Source organism: Lynx rufus, unplaced genomic scaffold (genome assembly GCF_022079265.1).
Source record: "Lynx rufus isolate CCGP_SWC_20201006 ecotype Redwood Valley unplaced genomic scaffold, mLynRuf1.p SCAF_52, whole genome shotgun sequence".
NCBI classification, from domain to species: domain Eukaryota; kingdom Metazoa; phylum Chordata; class Mammalia; order Carnivora; family Felidae; genus Lynx; species Lynx rufus.
The window spans coordinates 547418-569513 of NW_025814870.1; the positions used below are offsets into that span (position 1 = coordinate 547418).

Genomic DNA, 22096 nt, shown 5'->3' on the forward strand with positions numbered 1-22096 from the left:
ATTTGATGAGGAAAGAATAGTCTGTTCAACAAGTGGTGCTGGGGCAACTGGATATCCATATCTAGTATAAACAAAAAATAACTTAAAATAGATCAATGACCTAAATAGAAGAGCTGACACCATAAAACACTTAAATAAAACATAGGGGTAAATCAATACATTAGATTTTAGATGGAATCTTAGATATGACACCAAAGGCATGAGTAACAAAAGAAAACATCAAGTGGATTTAAAAAAATTAAAAACTCTTGTGCCTCAAAAGACATTATCAAGAAAGTGAAAAGACAAGCTACAGAATAGGAGAAAATATTTGCAAGTCATATCTATTATGGCTCTAGCATTCAGAGTATGTAAGGAAGTCTTACAACTCAACATCAAAATGACAAACAACCGAACTTAAAAATGGGCAAAAGATTTGAAAAGACCTTTCTGAAGAGGATGTACAAATGGCTAGCAAGTACATGATAAAATTCTCAACATCATTAGTCATTTGGAAAATGCAAATCAAGACTAAAATGGGATAGCATCTCACATTTGGCTAAGTTGAGCATAATTTTTTAAGTGGAAAATAAGTTGGCAAAGGTGTGGAGAAATTGGAACCTTCAGATGTTGCTGGTCAGAATATAAAATATGGCCACTGTGGAAAACAGTTTGGTTGTTTTTCAAAAAGTTAAAAATAGAATTATCTTATGACCGAGTAATTGTATTCCTAGGTACATACCTAAAGGAATTAAAAGCATACACTCAAATATATGCATCGACATGAATATTCGTAGCAGCAGTATTCACAATAGCTATGAGATGGAAACAACCCAAATGTTCATCAACTGATGAATGAATAAGCTAAATACGGTACAGTTTTCCCTTGAACAGCATGTGGATTAAGGGTGCCAACTCCCCGTGCAGTAAAAAATTCATGTATAACTTTTGATTCCCCAAAACTTAACTCCTAATAGCCTACTATTGACAAGAAATCTTACTGATAACATAAAGTCAATTAACACATGTATATATATTATATACTGTATTCTTACAGTAAAGTAAGCTATGGAAAAGAAATTGTTAATAAAATCATAAGAAAGAGAAAATACATTTATAATACTGTAGTGTTTTTATAAGAAAAAAATCCTTATATAAGTGTATCAACACAGTTCAAACCCATGTTGTTTAAGGGTCAACTGTATATCCATTGAAAGGAATGGATAGATTCAATGGAATATTACTCATCCATAGAAAAGGAATGAAGTGCTGAAACATGTTACAGCATGGAAGAATCTTGAAAACATTATGCTAAGTGAAAGAAGTGAAACACAAAAGGTTACCTATTATTTATTTATATGAAGTATTCAGAATAGCTAAATCCATAGAGACAGAAAATTGGTGGTTGGCATGTGCTGAAGGGAGGGAAGACTGGAGAGCAGGTATTTAATGAATATGGTGTTTTATTTTGGGGCGATGACATGTTTTGGAGCTAGTTAGGGGTTGTGGTCACACAAAATTGTGAATGTACTAAGTCCTGAATTGTTCACTTTAAAATGGTTAATTTTATGTTCTATGAATTTCATGTCAATTTTTTAAAACGGGCAAAGGACTTGAGTAGACATTTTTCCAAGGAAGATATATGAACAGCCAGTAAACACATAAAAAGCTGCCCAATGTCATTAGTCTTTAGGGAAATACAAATAAAAACCATAATGATTACATACTATTTCCTACCCAGTAGGTCAGCTATAACTTTTTAAATGGAAAATAACATGTCACCGGGACTGTGGAGAAAGTGGAACCCTGATGCATTGTTGTGGAAAAGTTTGGTGATTCCTCAACAATTTACATATAGAATTAACATATGACCTAGCAATCTACTCTTAGGTTTATACCGAAGAATTGAAAACAAGTGTTCAAACAAAAAACTTGTACTTGAATACTGAATAGCAGCAGTTTTCATAATAAAAATTAGAAACAGCCCACACATCCATCAACTGATAAATGGATAGAGAAAGTGTAGTGTATCCACACAATGGGAAATTTCGGTTATAAAAAGGAATGAAGTACTGATAAGTGCTGTAATATGGATGAACCCTGAATACATGCTAAGTGAAAGAAGCCTGACACAAAAAGCCACATAGTACGAAATATGCAGAATAGGCAAATCTGTAGGGACAAAAAGTAGATTAGAGAAGAGAGACAAATAGAGAATATATTTGTTCATTATCCCTGCCGTAAAAAAATCACAGGCTGGGTGCATTCAACAACAGAAATGTATTTTCTTACAGTTCTGGAGTCTAGAAGTCCAAGAGATGTTGGCAGGTTTGATTTTCTCCTTGGCTTGCAGATGGCTGGCTGCCTTCTCACTGTGTCCTCACCTGACCTTTCCTCTATGTGTACACACTCTTGGTGTCATTTTGTGTGCCCAAATTTCCCCTTCTTATCAGGGCACTGGTCAGACAGGATTAGGGCCTGACTTAATGGCCATGGTTACTTTAATCACCATTTAAAGGTCTCTCTCCTAATATAGCCACATTCTGTGGTCCTGGTCATTAGGGCTTCAACATATGAGGAGGAGGGCGGGGGCACAATTTAGACCATAACAGGAAGTGACTGCTTGATAGGTATGGGCTTTCATTTTGGTGTGATGAAAATATGGAATTAGTGGTATGGTTGCAACAACATTGTGAATGTACAAAAAGTCACTGAGTCACACATTTAAAAATGGTTAAAGTGATGAATTTTATGTTTTCTGAATTTTACCTCAATTAAAACAAAGAACAGAGCCATGTCATTGTAGTCACAGAAGTAGAGTAGAAATAATATGGTGCTGAGAAAAGTCCACTCTCTGTACTGGAAATCTTAACCAGTGCAATAATGCAACAAATACAAGGCATAGACTGGAAAGGAATAAATAAATTAATCCCTATTTGCATAGGTCATGGTTGTTTACATAGAAAACCCCAAGGAATCAAAGAAATTCCTAGAACTAATAAGTGAATGATGTCACAGAATACAGTGTGAATGGATAAAATCAATCATGTTTGTATATGCTAGTAATGTAAAATTAGAAATAAAATTTTAATGGTACCATTTATAATATTTCCAAAAATGAAAGTTATGTATAAATTTGTCAAAACATGTATCAAATGCTTATGCTGAAAACCATAAAACATTGACAATGGAAATGAAAGAAAACCTAATTAAATGTAAATACATACCATCTTTATGGATTGGAAGACTCAACATAATAAAGATTTCCTTTCTCAAATTAACCTATAGATTAAGAACAATAGTAATCAAAATTTCAGCAAGGTGTTTTTTTCTTTAAAGACAAATTGACTCTAAAATTTATATGGAAAAGCAAAGGAACTTACATAACTTAAACAATTTTGAAATGGAAGAATAAAGTTGGAGTAATTGCACTCCCCAATTTTAAGACTTGCTATGAAGCTACAATAACTGGTACTGGTTAAGGCATAAATACCTAGATCAGTGGAACAGAATGCAGTTCAGAAGTAGGCCCACAGAAGGATGGCCAATTGATGTTATACAAAACCAAAAAAGCTATTCAGTGGAGAAAGGATAGCATTTTCCACAAATGGCATTAGACAATTAGACTACTGTCTACAAAATAATGTCAATCTAAACCTTCTATCCAACTTGATATAAAAAGGGATCATGGGTCCAAATAGAAAACATAGAAGTATGAAAGTTTTATAGGAAAAGAGAAAATCTCATGTTCGGTTTGCCAAGAACTTATACATGGACCCAAAAGTATTTTCCATAAAGGAAAAATTTGATAAATGAGACTTCATCAAAGTTAAAAACCTTGCTGAGCGAAAGAAACTTTCAAGAGAATAAAAAGAGTAACTACAGAATGAGTGAAAATATTTGCAAATCACATAGGCATAGGTATACGAGTAGGCATAGGTATACTATACGGGCAGGATACGAGTATAAAGGGATACCATGAGGGAGTTTTTTTAGGGTGGTTGATGGAAAATGCATGCTCATTAAAGTGGTTCCTGGAATCTATGTGTTAAAATTCTTTGTACTCCCTACACTTTTGACTATACGACAAAAGGAAATAAAAAAGTTGTAAGTCATTAGTACATTTGTGACAAATAATTTGAAAATCCAAAGGAAATGGGTGATTTCTTAGGAAAATATACCAAAGTTCATTTCAAAATAGGAAACATATTTCCTGCGATTATCAGACCTGAGACCAAAAATGGTGATTAAGGATCTATGATTTTAAAAGGCATCAGGTTTATGTGGATTTACAGCTGAATTCTGAGTAACCTTTGAAGGATTGATGGTTCTAATTCAATTTACACATCTTTCCAGACCATGCAGAAAGGTTAAACGCTCCCTAATTTTTTAAATAACTAGAATAGTTTTAACACCAAAACCTGATTAGAGGTAGCATAGAAAAAGGAAACTACTGGGTGCCTGGCTCAGTCAGATAAACGTCCAATTTCAGCTCAGGTCATGATCTCACAGTTCGTGGGTTCAAGCCCCACATCGGGCTCTGTGCTGACAGCTCGGAGCCTGGAGCCTGCTTCAGATTCTGTGTCTCCCTCTCTCTCTGCCTCTCCCCCACTCATTCTCTCTCTTGCTGTCTCTCAAAAATAAACAAACATTTAAAAACAAAAGAAAAAGGAAACTACTGACCACTATCACTTAGAGGTGTAAAAATTCAGAATAAAATATTAACAAGTCAAATATAACAGTGTTCATAGGGAATAATACAGAATGAGCAAGTTCAGTTTAATCTGGAAATACACGGTTCCTTCAGCTTCAGGAAATCTAAATGTAATGTACTTCATTATATCAACAGATTAGGGGATAAAAACCATAGATACTGGGAAGATATTGACAAAAGTCAGGTTCTTGATGTGCCTCCTCTCATCTAATTTTCCCAACAACCATGTGCCCCCTTTTACTGATGAGGAAATGAGTTCAGAGACTGAGACTTCCTCAAATCTGGCATACAGGGCCATTCTAAATGTCACACATTAATTTTTTGCCAATCTGACAGCCTAACAGTAAATAGAGTGCCCATCTGAGTTGCCCATTCATATCCCTGGCTTCATTTTCTATAGAGTTGTTGCATTTTTTTCATGCTGATTTGCATGATTTCTTTATATGTTTTGGAAATTTCATCCTCTGTCAGGTGTGTTGCAAATATTTACCTCCAGACCTACTTTGTTATTTTATTTATGCCTTTTGTCTCTCTTCTTTAAAAGAGAGACATTATTATGGTTCCCCAAGACCATAAATATAGGGTTAAGTTTTTTGTTTTATCATTTTGGTTTCATCTGGAACTTAGTTAACCTCTTGTAGTAAGATCTCTAGTTGTCCTCACATGACACCGATTTGTGACCACAAAGTAACCTGGGGAACAGGCAGTGGCTGAGGGCATGTGGCCTTAAGCCAGCCAGCCTTGTTTGAGTCCTGAAGCCACCTTTAACTAGGTGTGTGACTTTGGGAAAATAATGTGAAGCTATGACAGCTTATGGAGTAGGGATGGGAGAGTGGGAGCCACTGTGGCTTAGAAGTCCCGTGTCCACAATTAGGGACCCCTCCATTCTGTCCCCGTGCCAGGGACAGGGCCCAGGAACAAGAAGCGTGTGCACTTGAGCTTCGGCCATGGCTCTGACTTGTACCCTCCTAATCCAGGTGTAGGAAACCACCCCGGGCATTTTATCAGAAGCCAGGCCCACTTAGTCACACACCTGATGGTCAAGCTTTCTCAGGTTTCAAGGGGAACTGAACTAAAAACCTAATCTAAGGCCATTTCCTCACCTTGAAGGAGAAAGGATTTGGGAATCCTGTTTTCACAGTACAATTTCCAGAACAAGGAGGAGACAATACATGGCAGCAAAACCAGCAAATCTATACTATAGTAGTTCTTGTTAAATCCATAATTTTTGTTGCTTTTCTCATTGGTATGGACATACGTATGAAAGTTGAATGGCAGACTCGAGTGGCAAACATCCCTGTTTTTTCGAACTCTAGCACGAATACTTCTGATGTTCTGTCAACTGTGGATGTTATGATTTTGTGGTAGACATCCTCTATTCCTTCATTAACTTAAGGAAATTTCTAGTTTGCTGAGAATTTTTAATCATGAATGTCTCTAGTTTAATCAAATGCCTGCTTGTCATGTCCTCAATTGACAATGAGGCTGTTTTCCCCTTTAGTTAGTAAAGGTAATGATTCACATGGAAAGCTTTTTTTTTTCTCAAAAGAGCAATTATGCAAAAAAGGCAAAATTACATTGAAAGCTTTTTAAACAGCAAACTGTTTTCACATTCCTGCTATAAGCCCCGCTTTACCATGATGTGTTGTTCTTTTGATACAAAGTAAATCCTGTTTGTTAATATTTGGCTTAAAATGTTACATCTATGTCCATAAATGAGAGTAGCCTAAAGTATTCTCGTCTTGGATTTCTCTTGTCTGGTTTTGGTTTCAGGATTATTTTATTAATTTATAAAATGAGTTGATTTTTTTCCCTTTTCTGGAAAGACAATATAGCATAATAAATAAGAACATGGCTCTGTGGCCACACGCTTTTGTTGGAATCCTGAGTTTCTACCATCTTGACTTCTAACACGGTAGGTTATTTTCTCCTGTTTTTGAATTGTTTGTAAATGGAATAATACAATGTGTACTCTTTTGTGCCTAGCTTTTTAATTATTATTTTAGAGAGAGAGAGTGTGCAAGCAGGGGACAGAGACAGAGGGAGAGAGAGAATCTTAAGCAGGCTCCGCGTTCGATATGGAACCCAATGTAGGGCTCAATCCCATGACCCTAGGATCATGACCTGAGCTGAAATCAAGAGTTGGACGCTCAATCGACTGGGCCACCCAGGCATCCCTGTCTAGTTTCTTTCAACCAGTGCTGCTTATGAGGTTCATCCATGTTGTTACATGAAGCAATGCTGTGTAAGTATTCCATTGTATATCACAGTGTATTCATTCTGTTATTGGGAGAGAGTTGCAGTTTTTAAAAGGCTCTTACCATTTGTACTGCTATGTATTGGCATTTCTGTCGGGTGCATACTAAGGAGTGGAACATATATGTATATGTTCAGCTTTAACAAATAACACCAACAGTTTCCCAAAGTCTCACTCCCAACAACAATGTTGGAGAGTTGCTTTTTCCACATCCCTGCCAATAGTTGGTACTGTGTGTCTTATTTATTTTTGCCATTCTGGTGAGTGCATAGTAGTGTTGCTTTAGTAGTGGCTTTAGTTTGCATTTTGTTGATCACTAATAAAGTTGAAAACCTTTCCACACATTTTATAGCATTTATACATGGATACAGTCCTTCAGTTATATGTGGATAGATTCCTTGGGTTAAGCCCTATGTTCATAGCCACAAAATTAAAGTCAAACAATCAGAATGTTTTTATTTAGGTTCATAATGAGTATATAAAAATTTATTAGGTTGTATCAGTCAAAATTACATTTGGTTGGCAACTAAGCACAAACTGCAAAAATAGTACCTTAAGTAAAGTTAAATTCTCCATCACAGAAGTAAACAGATAGACACTAAATGGTTGTTACTAGGGGCAACAGGCATCTTCTGTCTTGTTGCTCCATTTTACAGGGTCTCCAAATAGCCCAAGAAGGATGATAAGCTTTCAGGCATACCATGATACTCTAAACATCAAATGAAGGAAGTTTTAAAAAAAGATCCCCTTCTTTTTAAGGAATCTTCTAGGTAGTACATATAACTTTTTTGTAAATGAGGCCTTTTGTGTACTAAGAAAGAGGATATTTAGAGCAGTTGCTTTTATACAGGATGTGTTGGAGGCAAATCAAGAAGTAAAAGCTGCATTCCCTGCTGCTACATAGATTCTCACACGCACTGAGTAGTAAAGACTGCTGCAGAATTCAACCAGAAACTGTAAGGAATAAACATTGTGATAGGAAATATCAGGGATGTAGGAATTCATGAAAGGAAAAGGACAACCTAGACAGAAATGGAGAAAATATAACCCAGGAGCAGAATAAACATTCAATGAATGAATGACTACATAATTGAAAGAATAAATGAACATTCTATTCATCCCTTTTTTCAGTTGAGAACAGCTTAAAGTTACACAATACTGTGAGGGAGTTACTTTAATGTTTAATTGCTTATAATGATGGGTTTCACTTTGGGGGCTTAGTTCAAATACACACACACACACACACACATATATGTAATCAGTTGTATACTTTGCATTAATAAACATCCATTTTGAGTGGCACCAGGGTGGTTCAGTCGGTTGAGCGTCCAATGTCGGCTCAGGTCATGATCTTGCGGTTCGTGAGTTTGAGCCCCATGTTGGGCTCTGTGCTGACAGCTCAGAGCCTGGCGCCTGCTTCGGATTCTGTCTGTCCCCCCGCCACCCCCCACCTCCAAAACTAAATATTAAAAAAAGAATTCCTTTTTAAAAGAGACAAAACACATCCTCTTTGAAATCTGTACTCCTATCTTTCTCAAAAGGAATAAAAGTGGGATGTCCCCAGTTATCTTAAGGATCTTATAAGCTGTTAATTAATGGCTTATAAATGTCCCAGTTACACCAGATTCTCCCTCCCCTAAATGCAACATGCCTGAAGCCTATAGGTATTGCATATCTAGAGATAAAGCCAACCTCCCACCATACAGAAACATGATAATGAAAAAATAACCTTAAAAACAACACCCATTCATCTTTGTGATATATCCATGAGGGAAGCTCCTGCAAGAAAAGAATACTACAGGTGAATATCCCTAATGAACAGGGATACAAAAATATTTTTTAAGCTTATTTTTATCTATTTTGAGAAAGAGATAGCAAGTGGGGGAGGGACAGAGACAGAGGGAGACAGAATCCCAGGCAGGCTCCACACTGCCAGTGCAGACCCTGATGCGAGGTTCAAGCTCACGAACTGTAAGATCATGACCTGAGCTGAAACCACAAGTCAGACACTTAATGGACTGAGCTATCTAGGTGCCCTGGGATGCAAAATTCTTTAATAAAATACCATCAAACTGAATTCAACAGCACATTAAAAGGGTTATACACCATTAACAAGTGTACAAGTGTGATTTATCTCTAGGATATAAGGATGTTTCAACATATGCAAATAAATCAATTTGATATACCATATTAACAGAATGAAAGATTAAAACCACATGACCACCTCAATTGATGGTGAAAAAGCATTAAAAATCACCAAAATAGGTAGAGAAGGAACTTAATACGATAAAGGCCACACATGAAAAGCCCACAGCTGATATTATAATCAATGGGGGGAAAATTGAAAGCTTTACCTCTAAGATTCAGTGCAAAGAAAAGATGTCCACTCTTGCCACTTCTATTCAACATAGTACTGGGTGTGTTGGAGCAATCATATAAGAGAAATAAAAGGCATCCAAGTCAGGAGTAAAATTTATCTTGGATTACAGATGACACGATCACATATGTCGAAAATGCTAAAGACTCAACAACAACAACAAAAACTGATTAGGAATAATAAACTCCATAAAGTTGCAGAATACAAAACCAATATATAAAAATCAGTTGAATTTATAAACACAAACCACAAACTATCCAAAAATGGAATTAAGAATACAATCCCCCCCCCCCAAAAAAGAATACAATCCCATTCATGATACCAACAAAAAGAATAAAATACTTGGGGATAAGCTTAACCAAAGTCAATTTCAGTACACTGAAAATTATAAAAACATTAATGAAGGAAATTAAAGACAGGTAAATGGAAAGACATGCCATGTTCATGGATTGGAGGAATTAATATTGTTAAATGTCCATACTACTGAAAGTGATCTAGAGTCAGTGCATTCTCTATTAAAATCCTAATGGGATTTTTTACAGAAATAGAAAAAACAGTCCTAAAATCATATGGAATCACAAAAGACCCCAAATAGCTAAAGCAATCCTGAACAAGAATGAAGGTGGAGGCATCACACTTAGTGATCTGTAAATACATTACAAAGTTACTGTAATCAAAAAGTATGATACTGATATAAAAATTGACTTCTAGACCAATGGAACAGAATTGAAGGCCCAGAAACAAATCCACACATCTATGGTTGGCTGATCTTCAAGAAGCGTGCCAAGAATACACAATAAAATGAATAAATGATTTTTGAAAAACTGGATATCCACATGTAGAAAAATGAAATTGGACCCTTCATACCATATAGAAAAATTAGCTCAAAATGGATTAAAGACTTAAACGCAAGACCTAGAAACATTAACTACTAGGATAAAATTTAGGAAAAAAGATTTTTGAGTTAGAACTTGGTAATGATTTTTTTGGATATGGCAACAAAAGCAAAAATAGACAACTGGGATTTCATCAAACTGGAAGTTTCTGCCCAGTAAAGGAAACAGTCGACAGAGTGAAATGGAAGCCTGAAATGGGAGATTAGGGGTTAATAACTAAAACATATAAGGAACTTGATAACAACAACTTGACCCAATTAAACATGCAAAGGACTTGACATTTCTCAAAAGAAGACCTACAAATGGCCAACAGGAATTTGAAAAGGTGCTCAATGTCACTAATTATCAAGGGTGTATATATATATACATATATATATATATATATATATATATATATAATCAAGGATGTATACACACACACACACACATACAATGACTATGATTGAGCATTAATGTAGAAGGAAAATCTTAACATTTTCAACATGAATGAACCTGGAGGACATTATGCTAAGGGAAATAAGCCAGACACAGGAAGATAGATACTGAATTATCTCACATATATGGAACTAAAATAGTCCAGTCCTAGCAGCAGAGAGTACAGAGTAGAATGGTGGTGGCCAGGGCTAAGAGGTGGGGGAAATGGGGAGATGTTGGTAAAAGGGTACAAAGTTTCAGTTATGCAAGATAAATTCTGGAGAGCTAATGTACAGCAATGTGACTATAGTTAACAATATTATATACGTGAAATTTGGTAAGAGAGTAACTCTTGTGTTCTCATCTCACCCACAATTGAACCTCTTTTTAAAATTATTTATTTAATGTATTTAATATATTTTTTTCACAATGATACCTCAATAAAACTGTTCATTGAAGTACAAAGCACTGCTTTCCTCTGAACTTCTGAATGACTTAATTTGAAACATTTTAAGTATTAAGAACAAACTTATTTTTGTAGGATGGTGAAAATTAGTGGTCTAAAAAAATTGTCGGAGGGAAAACTTTTTAGCTGGAAATTATCCTCCATGTTAGTTCCAGCAGTTTCAGAATGTGTTTGCCATTGTGTTCTCAGTAAATGGTGCTTCTCCTGTAAAGGAGAAGTGCTACTATAACGGGAAAAAAGAGAAGAATTGAATTCTCAGTCACTAGAGCCTAAAGTGCTTTGAAAGATCACTGAGTGTCTTTCTTAAATTTGAGTCTGTGGAAGTAAAGTGACTTATCCAAGACCATGCAGCTGGGCAAGTGCAGGGCCAAAGCTTACCCTTGTGTCTCCTGAGAATGTCAAGGCCCAAATCTATCTAAATTAAGAAGGCACTGATGAGGTCATCAAAATCATCAATAGAAGCACTGCTTCTGCACTTATAGAAACAGGCTTTTTAACGTTTATTTACTTATTTTGAGAGAGAGAAAGTGAGCGAGAGTAGGGGAGAAGCAGAGGGAGAGAGAGAATCCCGAGCAGGCTCCATGCTGTCAGCAGATGAGGGGCTTAGTCTCACAAACTGGGAGATCATGACCTGAGCAGAAATCAAGAGTCAGGCGCTTAGCCAACTGAGCCCCCCAGGTGCCCCTAGAAGTAAATTTTGGGCTAGAAGCAGATGATCCTTCTCTTCCTTTGTTTGAATTCCTGAGCCTTATCCTTGTCTTATCTTACTCTCCTTTAAAATTTTTGCTTCTGACTTTATTGGGTTACAAATGATCTAGAATATACATATAAATCAAGTTTAGGGCTAGAATGTCATCACACATAAAATAACGGAGACACCAATGAACAATGAAAATTATGGCACCCATTGAGTGTTCTGGGGGTTTTTAACCACCTTAATCTTTAAGACCTTATTTTAGCTGCACAGTGCTATTTTTTTTCTTGCTTGTTTGTTCATTGTTCATTTTTAAAACTGCTTTTTCAAGGCATAATTGATATATACACAACTGTACATATTTAATGAATACAATTTGATGAGTTTGGACATATGTAAATAGATGTCATACCATCACTCTAATCAAGGTAATGGACACATCCAGTACCTCCAAAGTTTCCTTGTGTCCTTTGTGGGTTTTTTTTTTGATTCATTTTAATTTTGTTTTTCTAGTAAGAAGAGAACATGAGATCTACCCTCTTAACAGAGTTTGAAGCGCACTGTACCTTATTGTTAACTACAGGCAAATCTTTAGAACTTATTCATGTAGCATAACTGAAGCTTTATGCTCCTTGAATAACAACCCCCCCCCCTTATCCCTACCCCCGTCCCCTGGCAACCACTATTGTATTCTCTGCCTCTAGGAGTTTGACTGTTTTTAAAAATATGTTTAACTTTCTTTGTAGCATTTATCCCTAACACAAATTAGTCATTCATTTATTTACAGTCTCTTCCCTCCATTACACTGTTATCTCCATAATTGTGGGGATCTAGTCCATGTTGTTCACTAGTGCTTAGAGCAGGGCCTGCCACATCATAGCCATTCAGTAACTCTTGAGTGGTTGATTGTGTGATTTGTTTCTTTAAGTATGTCCCCTTTTCCATCGCTGATGCTGTTTACTTGTGTTTTCTCTTTTTTTCTTGCTTGTGTTGCCAGAGGCTTATCTATTTTGTTGGTTTTTTTCAAAGGTCCAGCTTTATGTTCTCTAGATCAATTCAGTTTGTTAGCTTTTTAAAAAACTTCCACTCTTCTCTTCATTAATTTCTTCCTTCTATTTCATGTACATTTTATTGTTGCTGTGTTGTTCTTATTATTTTTATCCTAAATTCATGAGGTGAAAAGTAGGCTCATTTTCTATCTCCCTTGTTTTCTCATAAATACTTCTAAGGCTATACGTATTCCTCCTCACTGTGGCCTCATTCCAGAGGTTTTGATGTGTGGTAGTTACAATGGCTTTTGTTTGTTGGTTTTTTTACTTCTGATTTGTGTTTCCAGTCGTTATTTTCTCTTCAACCTAAGAGTTATTTAGAAGTGCATTTAAAAATTTCCAGATTTGTCAGTTTAGGAGGTTTTTTTTTTTTTTGCTATTACTTTAATTTTTAACACATTATTATAACTGTGGCCTGTGTGATATTGGCTTTATGGAAATTTTTTGATATTTCCTTTGTTACCTAGAAAAGAGGTTCACAGATGACAGCCTGTAGGCCACATGGGCCTGGTGCCTATTTTGTAAATTAAGTTTTATCGGAACACAGCTACACTCATTTGTTTACTGGTTACAACTGCAATGCTGAGTGGTTGGGATAGAGACTCTGTGGCCTATGCAGCTTAAAACATTTCCTATCTGGACTTGTCATAAAAAGTTTGCTGGACTGCTAACTTAAAACATGGCCAATTTTTGTGACTTTTTCATAGGGATCAAAAAATACGTGTATTGTCTTTTGGGTCTCAGTCCCTTATATCCTTGTTAGAATAAGCTGGTTAAGTTATGTTGTAGTGATCCTTATATCCTTTCTCATAGTTTGTGCTTTTGATTATACATATCTGAGACAGAGGTATATAAATTTCCCATCCACTTGTATATTTTAGTCAGGGTTAGCTTTAGGTATTTTGAGGCTGTGTTGTTATTGCATAAAGAGCATATAAAGGTTCATAACTATTATATGATCCTGTTGTGTTTTCCTGCATAAAATATGTAATAGCCTTCTTTGCCCATTTGTGCATTTATTTATGCATGCTTTCTAGAGAATATTATTGTTCCTGTCAGGTTTAGGTTGAACTAAATATATTAGGGAAATAATAAATAACAGTTTAAACAAGAAAGATTATTTCTTTCTTGAGTAGAAGTCTGGACATAAGTATTCCAGGGCTCTATGATGTCATCAGGGACCCAGGCTCCTACCTTCTGCTTCACCATCTTGGTATATGGTTTCCATCCTAAGGTCCCCTCATGGTCCACGAGACTTCTGGAGTTCCAGCCAGCACATCTCCATTGAGGGCCAGAAGGAAGAGGAAAGGTAGGAGGGCAAAAAGGGGCCCATCCTAGCTCAGCCAATTTCTAATAAGTGACCTCAGAAGTCCCAGAAAACAATTCCATCTCCTTCTCATTGGCAGAACTTAGTGAAGCAGTCACACCTAAGCTACCAGGGAGGCCCATCAGGTAACTTTGCCTTGGCTAAAAATGGGCATTCTGTTACCAAGGAGGAAGGTGACACTGCACATTTTGGATTAGTCAGTCAGCAGTCTCTGCCACTGCCTGTTGCATGTTGTAGTTCTTGTTACTAGCATTTTCCTTTTATAACTTTTATTGTCAACCTTCCTCAGTTATTTTGTTTCAGGTATGTTCCTTATAAATAGAATATAGCAAGATCTTGAGTTACTTGGTTTTAAACAATGAGAGCATCTGTCTGTTAATAGGTGAGTGTAATGCATTCACTTTATTATCGTGGCTGATACATGTGGCAGTGTTCCTGCAATTACATTTTTGTCTTCTGTTTGCCATGCTTTCTGTTTAATTCTTTTTATGTTTCCTACCATTTGTGACACTGAGTGAGTTTTCTGTTTTTTCTGTTTTAGAAGTTGTATTTACTGCTTTGATTCTTTTAGTTATTACTCTTAATGTTTTTTAACATTCGTTTTTTAAAATAATTTCAAATTTACGGAAAAGTTGCAAGAATAGTACAAAGGATTCCTGTGTACCCTTTACACAGATTCCTCAAATATCAAAATTTTATCATATTTCATTATTACTTTTTTTCTTTATACCTATGGATGGTTTTTCCTGAACCATGTGAGAGCTAAGTTACACACATGATTGACATTTCCTAAAGAACCGGTACATTTTCTTACATAAAAAAAATAAAATAGTTTCAGGACATTAAACTTCATATAATACTATTACCTAATCCACAGATAGTATTCAAATTTTACCAGTTTTCCTAATAACATTCCTTATAGCAGGAAAAGACCACTTTATTTTGGTCCAGATGCAGCTTCACACACTGCATGTAATTATCATGACCTGGAGTCTCCTTTGATCGGAAACAATTCTTTTGCCTTCTGTGAACATTGTATTTTTGAAGATTGTAGGCCAGTGATTTTGGAAAATGTCCCTCATTTTGGGTTTGTTTACATTTTATCAAAATAAGCTTCAGATTAAGCACTTTTGGCAATAACACCACAGAAGGGATGTTGTCTTCTTCTCAGTGATTTGTATCAAGAGGCACATGCTATCAATTTGTGCCATTATTGGTGGTTTCAACTTTGACCAGATGCTTAAGGTAGTGTCTATGAGGCTTTTCCACTATAAGGTTACTATTCTTCCCTTTGAAATGAGTAAGTATATTGTGGGGACTTTTACCATTCATCAATGATTCTTTCCTAAATTATTTATTACTAAGATGGTTCTCAAAAGCAATGTTCTAATTCCATCATTCCTTTTACATTTACCAGATGGCATTCTACTCTCAGGAAGGGCTTTCCCTGCCCATCTGTTTATTTAATCATTTATTTATTAAAAATTTTTAAGGCTTATTTATTTTAGAGAGGGAGAATATGTGCATGTGCGTGCAAGCAGGGGAGAGGCAGACAGAGGTGGACAGAAAAGTGGGCTCTGCGCTGACAGCAGAGAGCCCGATGCAGAGCCCAAACTCACAAACCATGAGATCATGACCTAAGCTGAAGTCAGGCGCTTAGCCGGCTGAGCCACCCAGGCGTCCCTCATTTATTTATTTATATTCATGTGTGTATCTGTATTCTTTATTTTATTCAATGGGTTCTAATCCATTATTATCATTAACTATTTTGAGGCACACATTGTTTCAGAATCAACCAGTGGAAGCTCCTCCCATGTTCTTTTGCCATATTCTCCTTATTCTTTGAGTACTACTTGATTTTCTGGCACAAGAAGATGTTCCACCTTCCTCTTGTTCTTTCCCGGATTCAGCTCTGAATTCACCATTCCTCCAAGGAGCCCGGGTTCCTTTTATTTTTTAACAGCTTTATTGACGTATAATTGACATACAATAAACTACACACATTTAAAGTATATAATTTGCCAATTTGCCAATAAATTATATTTAAAAAATAAAATGATGTAAAGATCAAAAAAGCAAAAAAGTATATAATATGATAAGTTTTCACATGTGCACACCTGTTTATACCATCACCACAATCAAGATAATGAAAATATCCATCACCCTCAAAATGTTCTTTGGGTCCCTTTGTAATTCCTCCCTCTCATCACTCCCTGTCCCTCCTCCAACCCCAGGAAACCCTGATCTGTGATCACTATAGAGTAGCCTGCATTTTCTATGGGAAAATATACATATGTATAGAATCATAGAATATGTACTCTTTTTTGTCTGTCTCATTTCATACACCAGAATTATTTTAGGATTCACCCATGTTACAGCATGTATCAATAGTTTACACCTTTTATTTATTTATTTATTTATTTTAATTTTTTTTTTCAACGTTTATTTATTTTTGGGACAGAGAGAGACAGAGCATGAACGGGGGAGGGGCAGAGAGAGAGGGAGACACAGAATCGGAAACAGGCTCCAGGCTCTGAGCCATCAGCCCAGAGCCTGACGCGGGGCTCGAACTCCCGGACCGCGAGATCGTGACCTGGCTGAAGTCGGACGCTTAACCGACTGCGCCACCCAGGCGCCCCAGTTTACACCTTTTATTACAGAAAAGTATTAAATTATATAAATAGTAGCACAATTTGTTTATCCCTTTGCTTGCTGATAGATATTTGAGTTAATTGCAGTCTTGGTTTACTACAAATAAAGCTACTTTGAACTTCTGTGTACAAGTCTTTGTGTGGATATGTGCTTTCTCTTCCCTTAGGGAGATACTTAGGAGCACACTGGCTGAATTATATGGTACATGCATATTTAACTTTCTAAGAAATTGCTAGACTATTTTCCAAAACAACCTGCTTATATTTTTGACTGGGATTATATTGAATATTGATCATTTTGGGGAGAATTGACACCTTAATAATATTGAGTGTTCCAATCTATGAACATGGCATTTATTTTAGGTCTTTAATTTTCTCAACAATGCTTTGTAGGTTTCAGCATACAAGTCTTGCATATCTTTTGTCAGATTTATCCGTACACATTTCATATCTTTATCCTATTGTAAATCCTATTGTTTTAATTTCAATTTCCTATTCTTCATTGCTACTATGTAAAAATACAATTGATTTTGTATATTGAGTTTATATCCTACCTTGCTAAACTTATTTGTTAATTTTAGTACCCTATTTGAACAGTCCATTGGATTACCCACATAGATTTTCATCTGTGAATAAAGGCAGTTTTTACTTCTTCCTTTCTAATCTAGATGCCTTCTGTTTATTTTTCTTACCTTACTGTACTCATTGGAACCTCTAATAAACTGCTGAATACAACTGGTGAGAGCAGTCATGGTAGCTCTGTTCCTGATCTTTGGGGAAATCATTCAGTCTTCTACTATTAAGTATGATGTTACCTGAAGGTTTTTTTCCCTTACTGATTTGAGGAGGTTTCCTTCTATTCCTAGTTTATCGAGAGTTCTCTTTTTCTTCAGTAATAAATGTTGCATTTTATCCAATGCCTATTTGTATCTATAGTGTTCTTTTTTAGTCTGTTAATATTGATGAATTACATTGACTGATTGTTTTGATTGCTAAACCAACTTCGCATTCCTGGGAAAAACTCCATCATTCGTGATGAACGATCCATTTTATGTACTGCTAGATTTGATTTGCTAAAATTTTGTTCACAATTTTACATACATGAGAGATATTAGTTTGTAGTTTTCTTGTAGAGTCTTTCTCTGGCTTTGGCAGCAGAGAAATCCTGACGTCAGAAGGAGAGTTCAGCAGTATTGCCTGCTTTTCAATTTAATGGAAGAGTTTTTGTAGAATTGATATTCTTTCTTCCTTTTTAGTAGAATTCACCAGTCAAACCTTCTGGGCCTGGAGTATTCATTGTGGGAAGATTTTTAACTACCAATTTGATTTATTTAATAGATATAGGGCTATTCAGATTATATAGTTCTTCTTGAATAAGCTTTGGTAATTTGTGTCTTTCAAAGGACTTATTTCATCTAAGTGGTTGAATTTATTGGTATAAAGTTGTTATGATAATATCTTTTATTGCTTATTATCTGTAAAATCATAGTAATGTCTCTCTCATTACCATATTTGTAATTTGTTTCTTTTTTCTGATAAATCTGGCTAGAAGTGCAATAATTTTACTGGATATGTCAAAGAATAACCTTTGGTTTCATTGGTTTTCTCTGTTTTTCTGTGTACTGTTCCATTTATGTCAACTCTGATATGTTATTTCCTTCTTTTTGCTTACTTTTTTTTTTTTTTAAATTGAGAGAGAAAGTGCAAGTAAGCGAGGGTGGAGTAAGAGAGGGAGAGGGAGAGAATCACATGAGGGGCAGAGAGAGAGAGAGAAAGAAAAGTGAAGCTCATGTTCACCCAAAGCAGGGCTCAAACTCACCTGATGCAGGACTCGGACACACATACTGCAAGATCATGACCTGAGCTGAAGTTAGATGCTTAACCAGCTGAGCCACAGGCACCCTCTTTTCAGTTACTTTGAGCTTCACTTGTTCTTTTTTCTATTTTTTTAAGGTGGATGGAAGCTGAGTTTATTTGAGATCTATTTTCTTTTTTTCTATATAAATTTGTGTAAATTTCCAAGTATTCCTTTAGTTGTATCCCACAAATCTTACTGTGTTTTCATTTTTATTCAGTTCAAAACATTTTGTATTTTTCCTTTTTGACTTCCTGATTAATCCACAGGTTATTTATTTAGGTAGTTTTCTGTTTTGTTGAGATATAAACAGCAGAACATTGTATAAGTTTCAGGTATAGAGCATAATGATTTGATACATGTAAATATTGCAAAATAATTGGCACAAGTTCAGTTAACATTGGCCACCTTGCATAGTTACAAATTGTTTCTTTTGTATGTGTGATGAGAACTTTTAAGATGTACTCTCTTAGTAACTTTCAAACATATAAGACAGTATCGTTTTTGTTTGTTTTAGAGAACTAGAGAGAGAGAGAGAGAGAGAGAGAGAGCGCAAGTGGGGAAGAGGGGCGGAGGGAGAGAGGAGAGAGGGAAAATCCCAAGCAGGCTCTAGCTGTCAGTGCAGAGTCTGATGTGGGGCTTGATCCAATGAACTGTGGGATCATGACCTGAGCCAAAATCAAGAGTCCGACACTCAACTGACTGAGCCACCCAGGTGCCCCTATGATACAGTATTGTTAACTGTAGTCATCATGTTCCACATTACATCCCCAGGACTTATTTATCTCATAATTAGATGAACTTGTCTATTAAAGAAAATGGTTTTAAAATTAGATACTAAAGTCAAAACCAACTCTATGCGCCATACAAGAGTCAAACAAAATACAAAGATTCAGGAAGGCTAAAACTAAAGGTATGTGGGAACAGTAATACGGCGGGGCTGCAGTCATAGCCAGAGCAGGACCAAGGCAAGGAAGTCCACTATTGCACGATTTCTTCTCTTTTTTTCTTTTTTTTTTGGCATATTTTCAGTGAGATTTTTTTCCTTATTTTATTTTTTCAAGTTTTTATTTAAATTCCAGTTATTTAACATGCAGTATAATATTAGTTTCAGGTGTGCAATACAGTGATTCAACACTTCTGTACAACACCTGGTGCTCATCACCACAAGTGCACCCCGTGATCCCCGTCTCCTATTTTACCATTCCCCACCCATCTCTTCTGGTGACCATCAGTTCCTTTTCTATAGTTAAGAATCTGTTTCTTGGTTTCTCTCTTTTTTTCCCTTTCCTCATTTGTTTCTTAAATTCCACATATGAGTGAAATCATATGGTATTTGTCTTTCTCTGACTGACTTATTTAGCTTAGCATTATACTCTCTAGCTCCATCCATGTCATTGCACATGGCAAGATTTCATTCTTTTTTTATGGTCAAGTAATATTCCATTGTTTGTATATGTGTGTGTGTGTATGTGTGTATATACATATATATACACACATATACACATACAACACACACACACACACATACATACCATTTCTTCTTCATTCATCAGTTAATGGACACTTGGGCTCTTTCTATATTTTGGCTATTGTAGATAATGCTGCTGTAAACATTGAAGTCATGACGCCCTTTGTATTTGTATGTTTGTATTCATTGGGTAAACACTTAGTAGTGCAATTAGTAGATAATAAAGTAGTTCTAATTTGTAACTTTTTGAGGAACCTCCATACTGCTTTCCACAGTGGAGGCACCAGTTTGCATTCCCACCAACAGTACAAGAGGGTTCCTCTTTCTCCACATCCTCGCCAACACCTATTGTTTCTTGTGTTGTTGATTTTAGCCCTTCTGACAGATGTGAGATGATATCTCATTGTAGTTGTGATTTGTATTTCCCTGATGATCAGTGATGTTGAGCATCTTTTCACATGTCTGTTGGCCATCTGGATGTCTTCTTTGGAAAATGTGTATTCATGTCTTCTGCCCATTTTTAATTGGATTATTCATTTATTGGGTGTTGAGTTTTATAAGTTCTTTATATTTTAGATACTAATCCTTTATCACATATGTCATTTGCAAATATCTTCTCCCATTCCATAGGTCGCCTTTTAGTTTTGTTAATTGTTTCCTTTGCTGTGCAGAAGTATTTTAGTTTCATGAAGTTCTAATAGTTTATTTTTGCTTTAGTCTCCCTTGCCTCAGGGGACATATCTAGTAAGAAGTTGCTATGGCTGATGTCAAAGAAGTTACTGCCTGTGTTCTTCTCTAGGATTTTGATGGTTTCCTGTCTCACATTTAGGTCTTTCATCCATTTTGGATTTATTTTTGTGTATGGTGTGAGAAAGTGGTCCAGGTTCATTCTTCTGCATGTTGCTGCCCAATTTTCCCAACACCAGTTGTTGAAGTGACTGTCTTTTTTCCATTGGATATTCTTTCTTGCTTTATCAAAGATTAATTGACCATATAGTTGTCAGTTCATATCTGGGTTTTATGTTCTGTTATATTGATCTATGTGTCTATTTTTGTGCCAGTACCTTATTGTCTTAATCACTACAGCTTTGTGATATAACTTGAAGTCTGGAATTGTGATGCCTCCAGCTTTGCTTTGCTTTTGCAAGGTTGCTTTGGTTATTTGTGGTCTTTTGTGGTTCCATACAAATTTTAGGATGGTTTGTTCTAGCTCTGTGAAAAATGCTATTGGTATTTTGGTAAAGATTGCATGAAATGTGTAGATTGCTTTGGGTATTATAGACATTTTAACAGTATTCTTCTTATCCATAAGTGTGGAATGTCTTTTCAGGTCTTTGTGATATCTTCAGTTTCTTTCATCTGTGTTTTATAGTTTTCAGAGTACAGGTCTTTCACCTCTTTGATTAGGCTAGGCTTATTCCTAGGTATCTTATTATTATTGGTGTAATTGTAAATGGGATTGATTCTGGGGTGCCTGGGTGCCTCAGTCGGTTGAGCATTCAACTCTTGATTTTGGCTCAGATCATGATCCCAGGGTTGTGGGATCAAGTCTCGCATTGGGCTTCATGCTCAGCGTGGAACCTACTTGGAATTCTCTTTCACTCTCCCTCTGCTCCTTTTTACCACTTGTGTGCTCCCCTCTCTCTAAGAAATAGATAGGTAGATAGATAGATAGATAGATAGATAGGATTGATTCCTTAATTACTCTTTCTGCTACTTCATTATTGGTGCATAGAAATGTAACAGATTTTTGTACGTTGATTTTGTATCCTGTGACTTCACTGAATTTGTATATCAGTTCTAGCGCTTTTCTGGTGGAGTCTTTCGGGTTTTCTATATAGAGTGTCATGTTGTCTGCAAATAGTGAAAGTTTTATTTCTTCCTTGCCAAATTGGATGCCTTTTATTTCTTTGTGTTGTTTTAGTGCAATGGCTAGGAATTCTGGT

General features: G+C 36.0%; 1 protein-coding gene across 3 annotated transcripts in view; it reads left to right on the forward strand.

Annotated features, from left to right (window-relative positions):
• Positions 1–22096, forward strand: part of BRCC3 (BRCA1/BRCA2-containing complex subunit 3) — a 61797-nt gene that overhangs the window by 23172 nt on the left and 16529 nt on the right. For 2 of the 3 annotated variants that reach the window (XM_047100717.1, XM_047100718.1), the window contains one exon: positions 14081–14155. The exons of the other annotated variant lie outside the window; for it this stretch is intronic. In XM_047100717.1, the coding sequence (XP_046956673.1) occupies positions 14081–14155 (75 nt within the window). The remainder of the gene's footprint in view (positions 1–14080; positions 14156–22096) is intronic. 3 annotated transcript variants of the gene reach the window in all.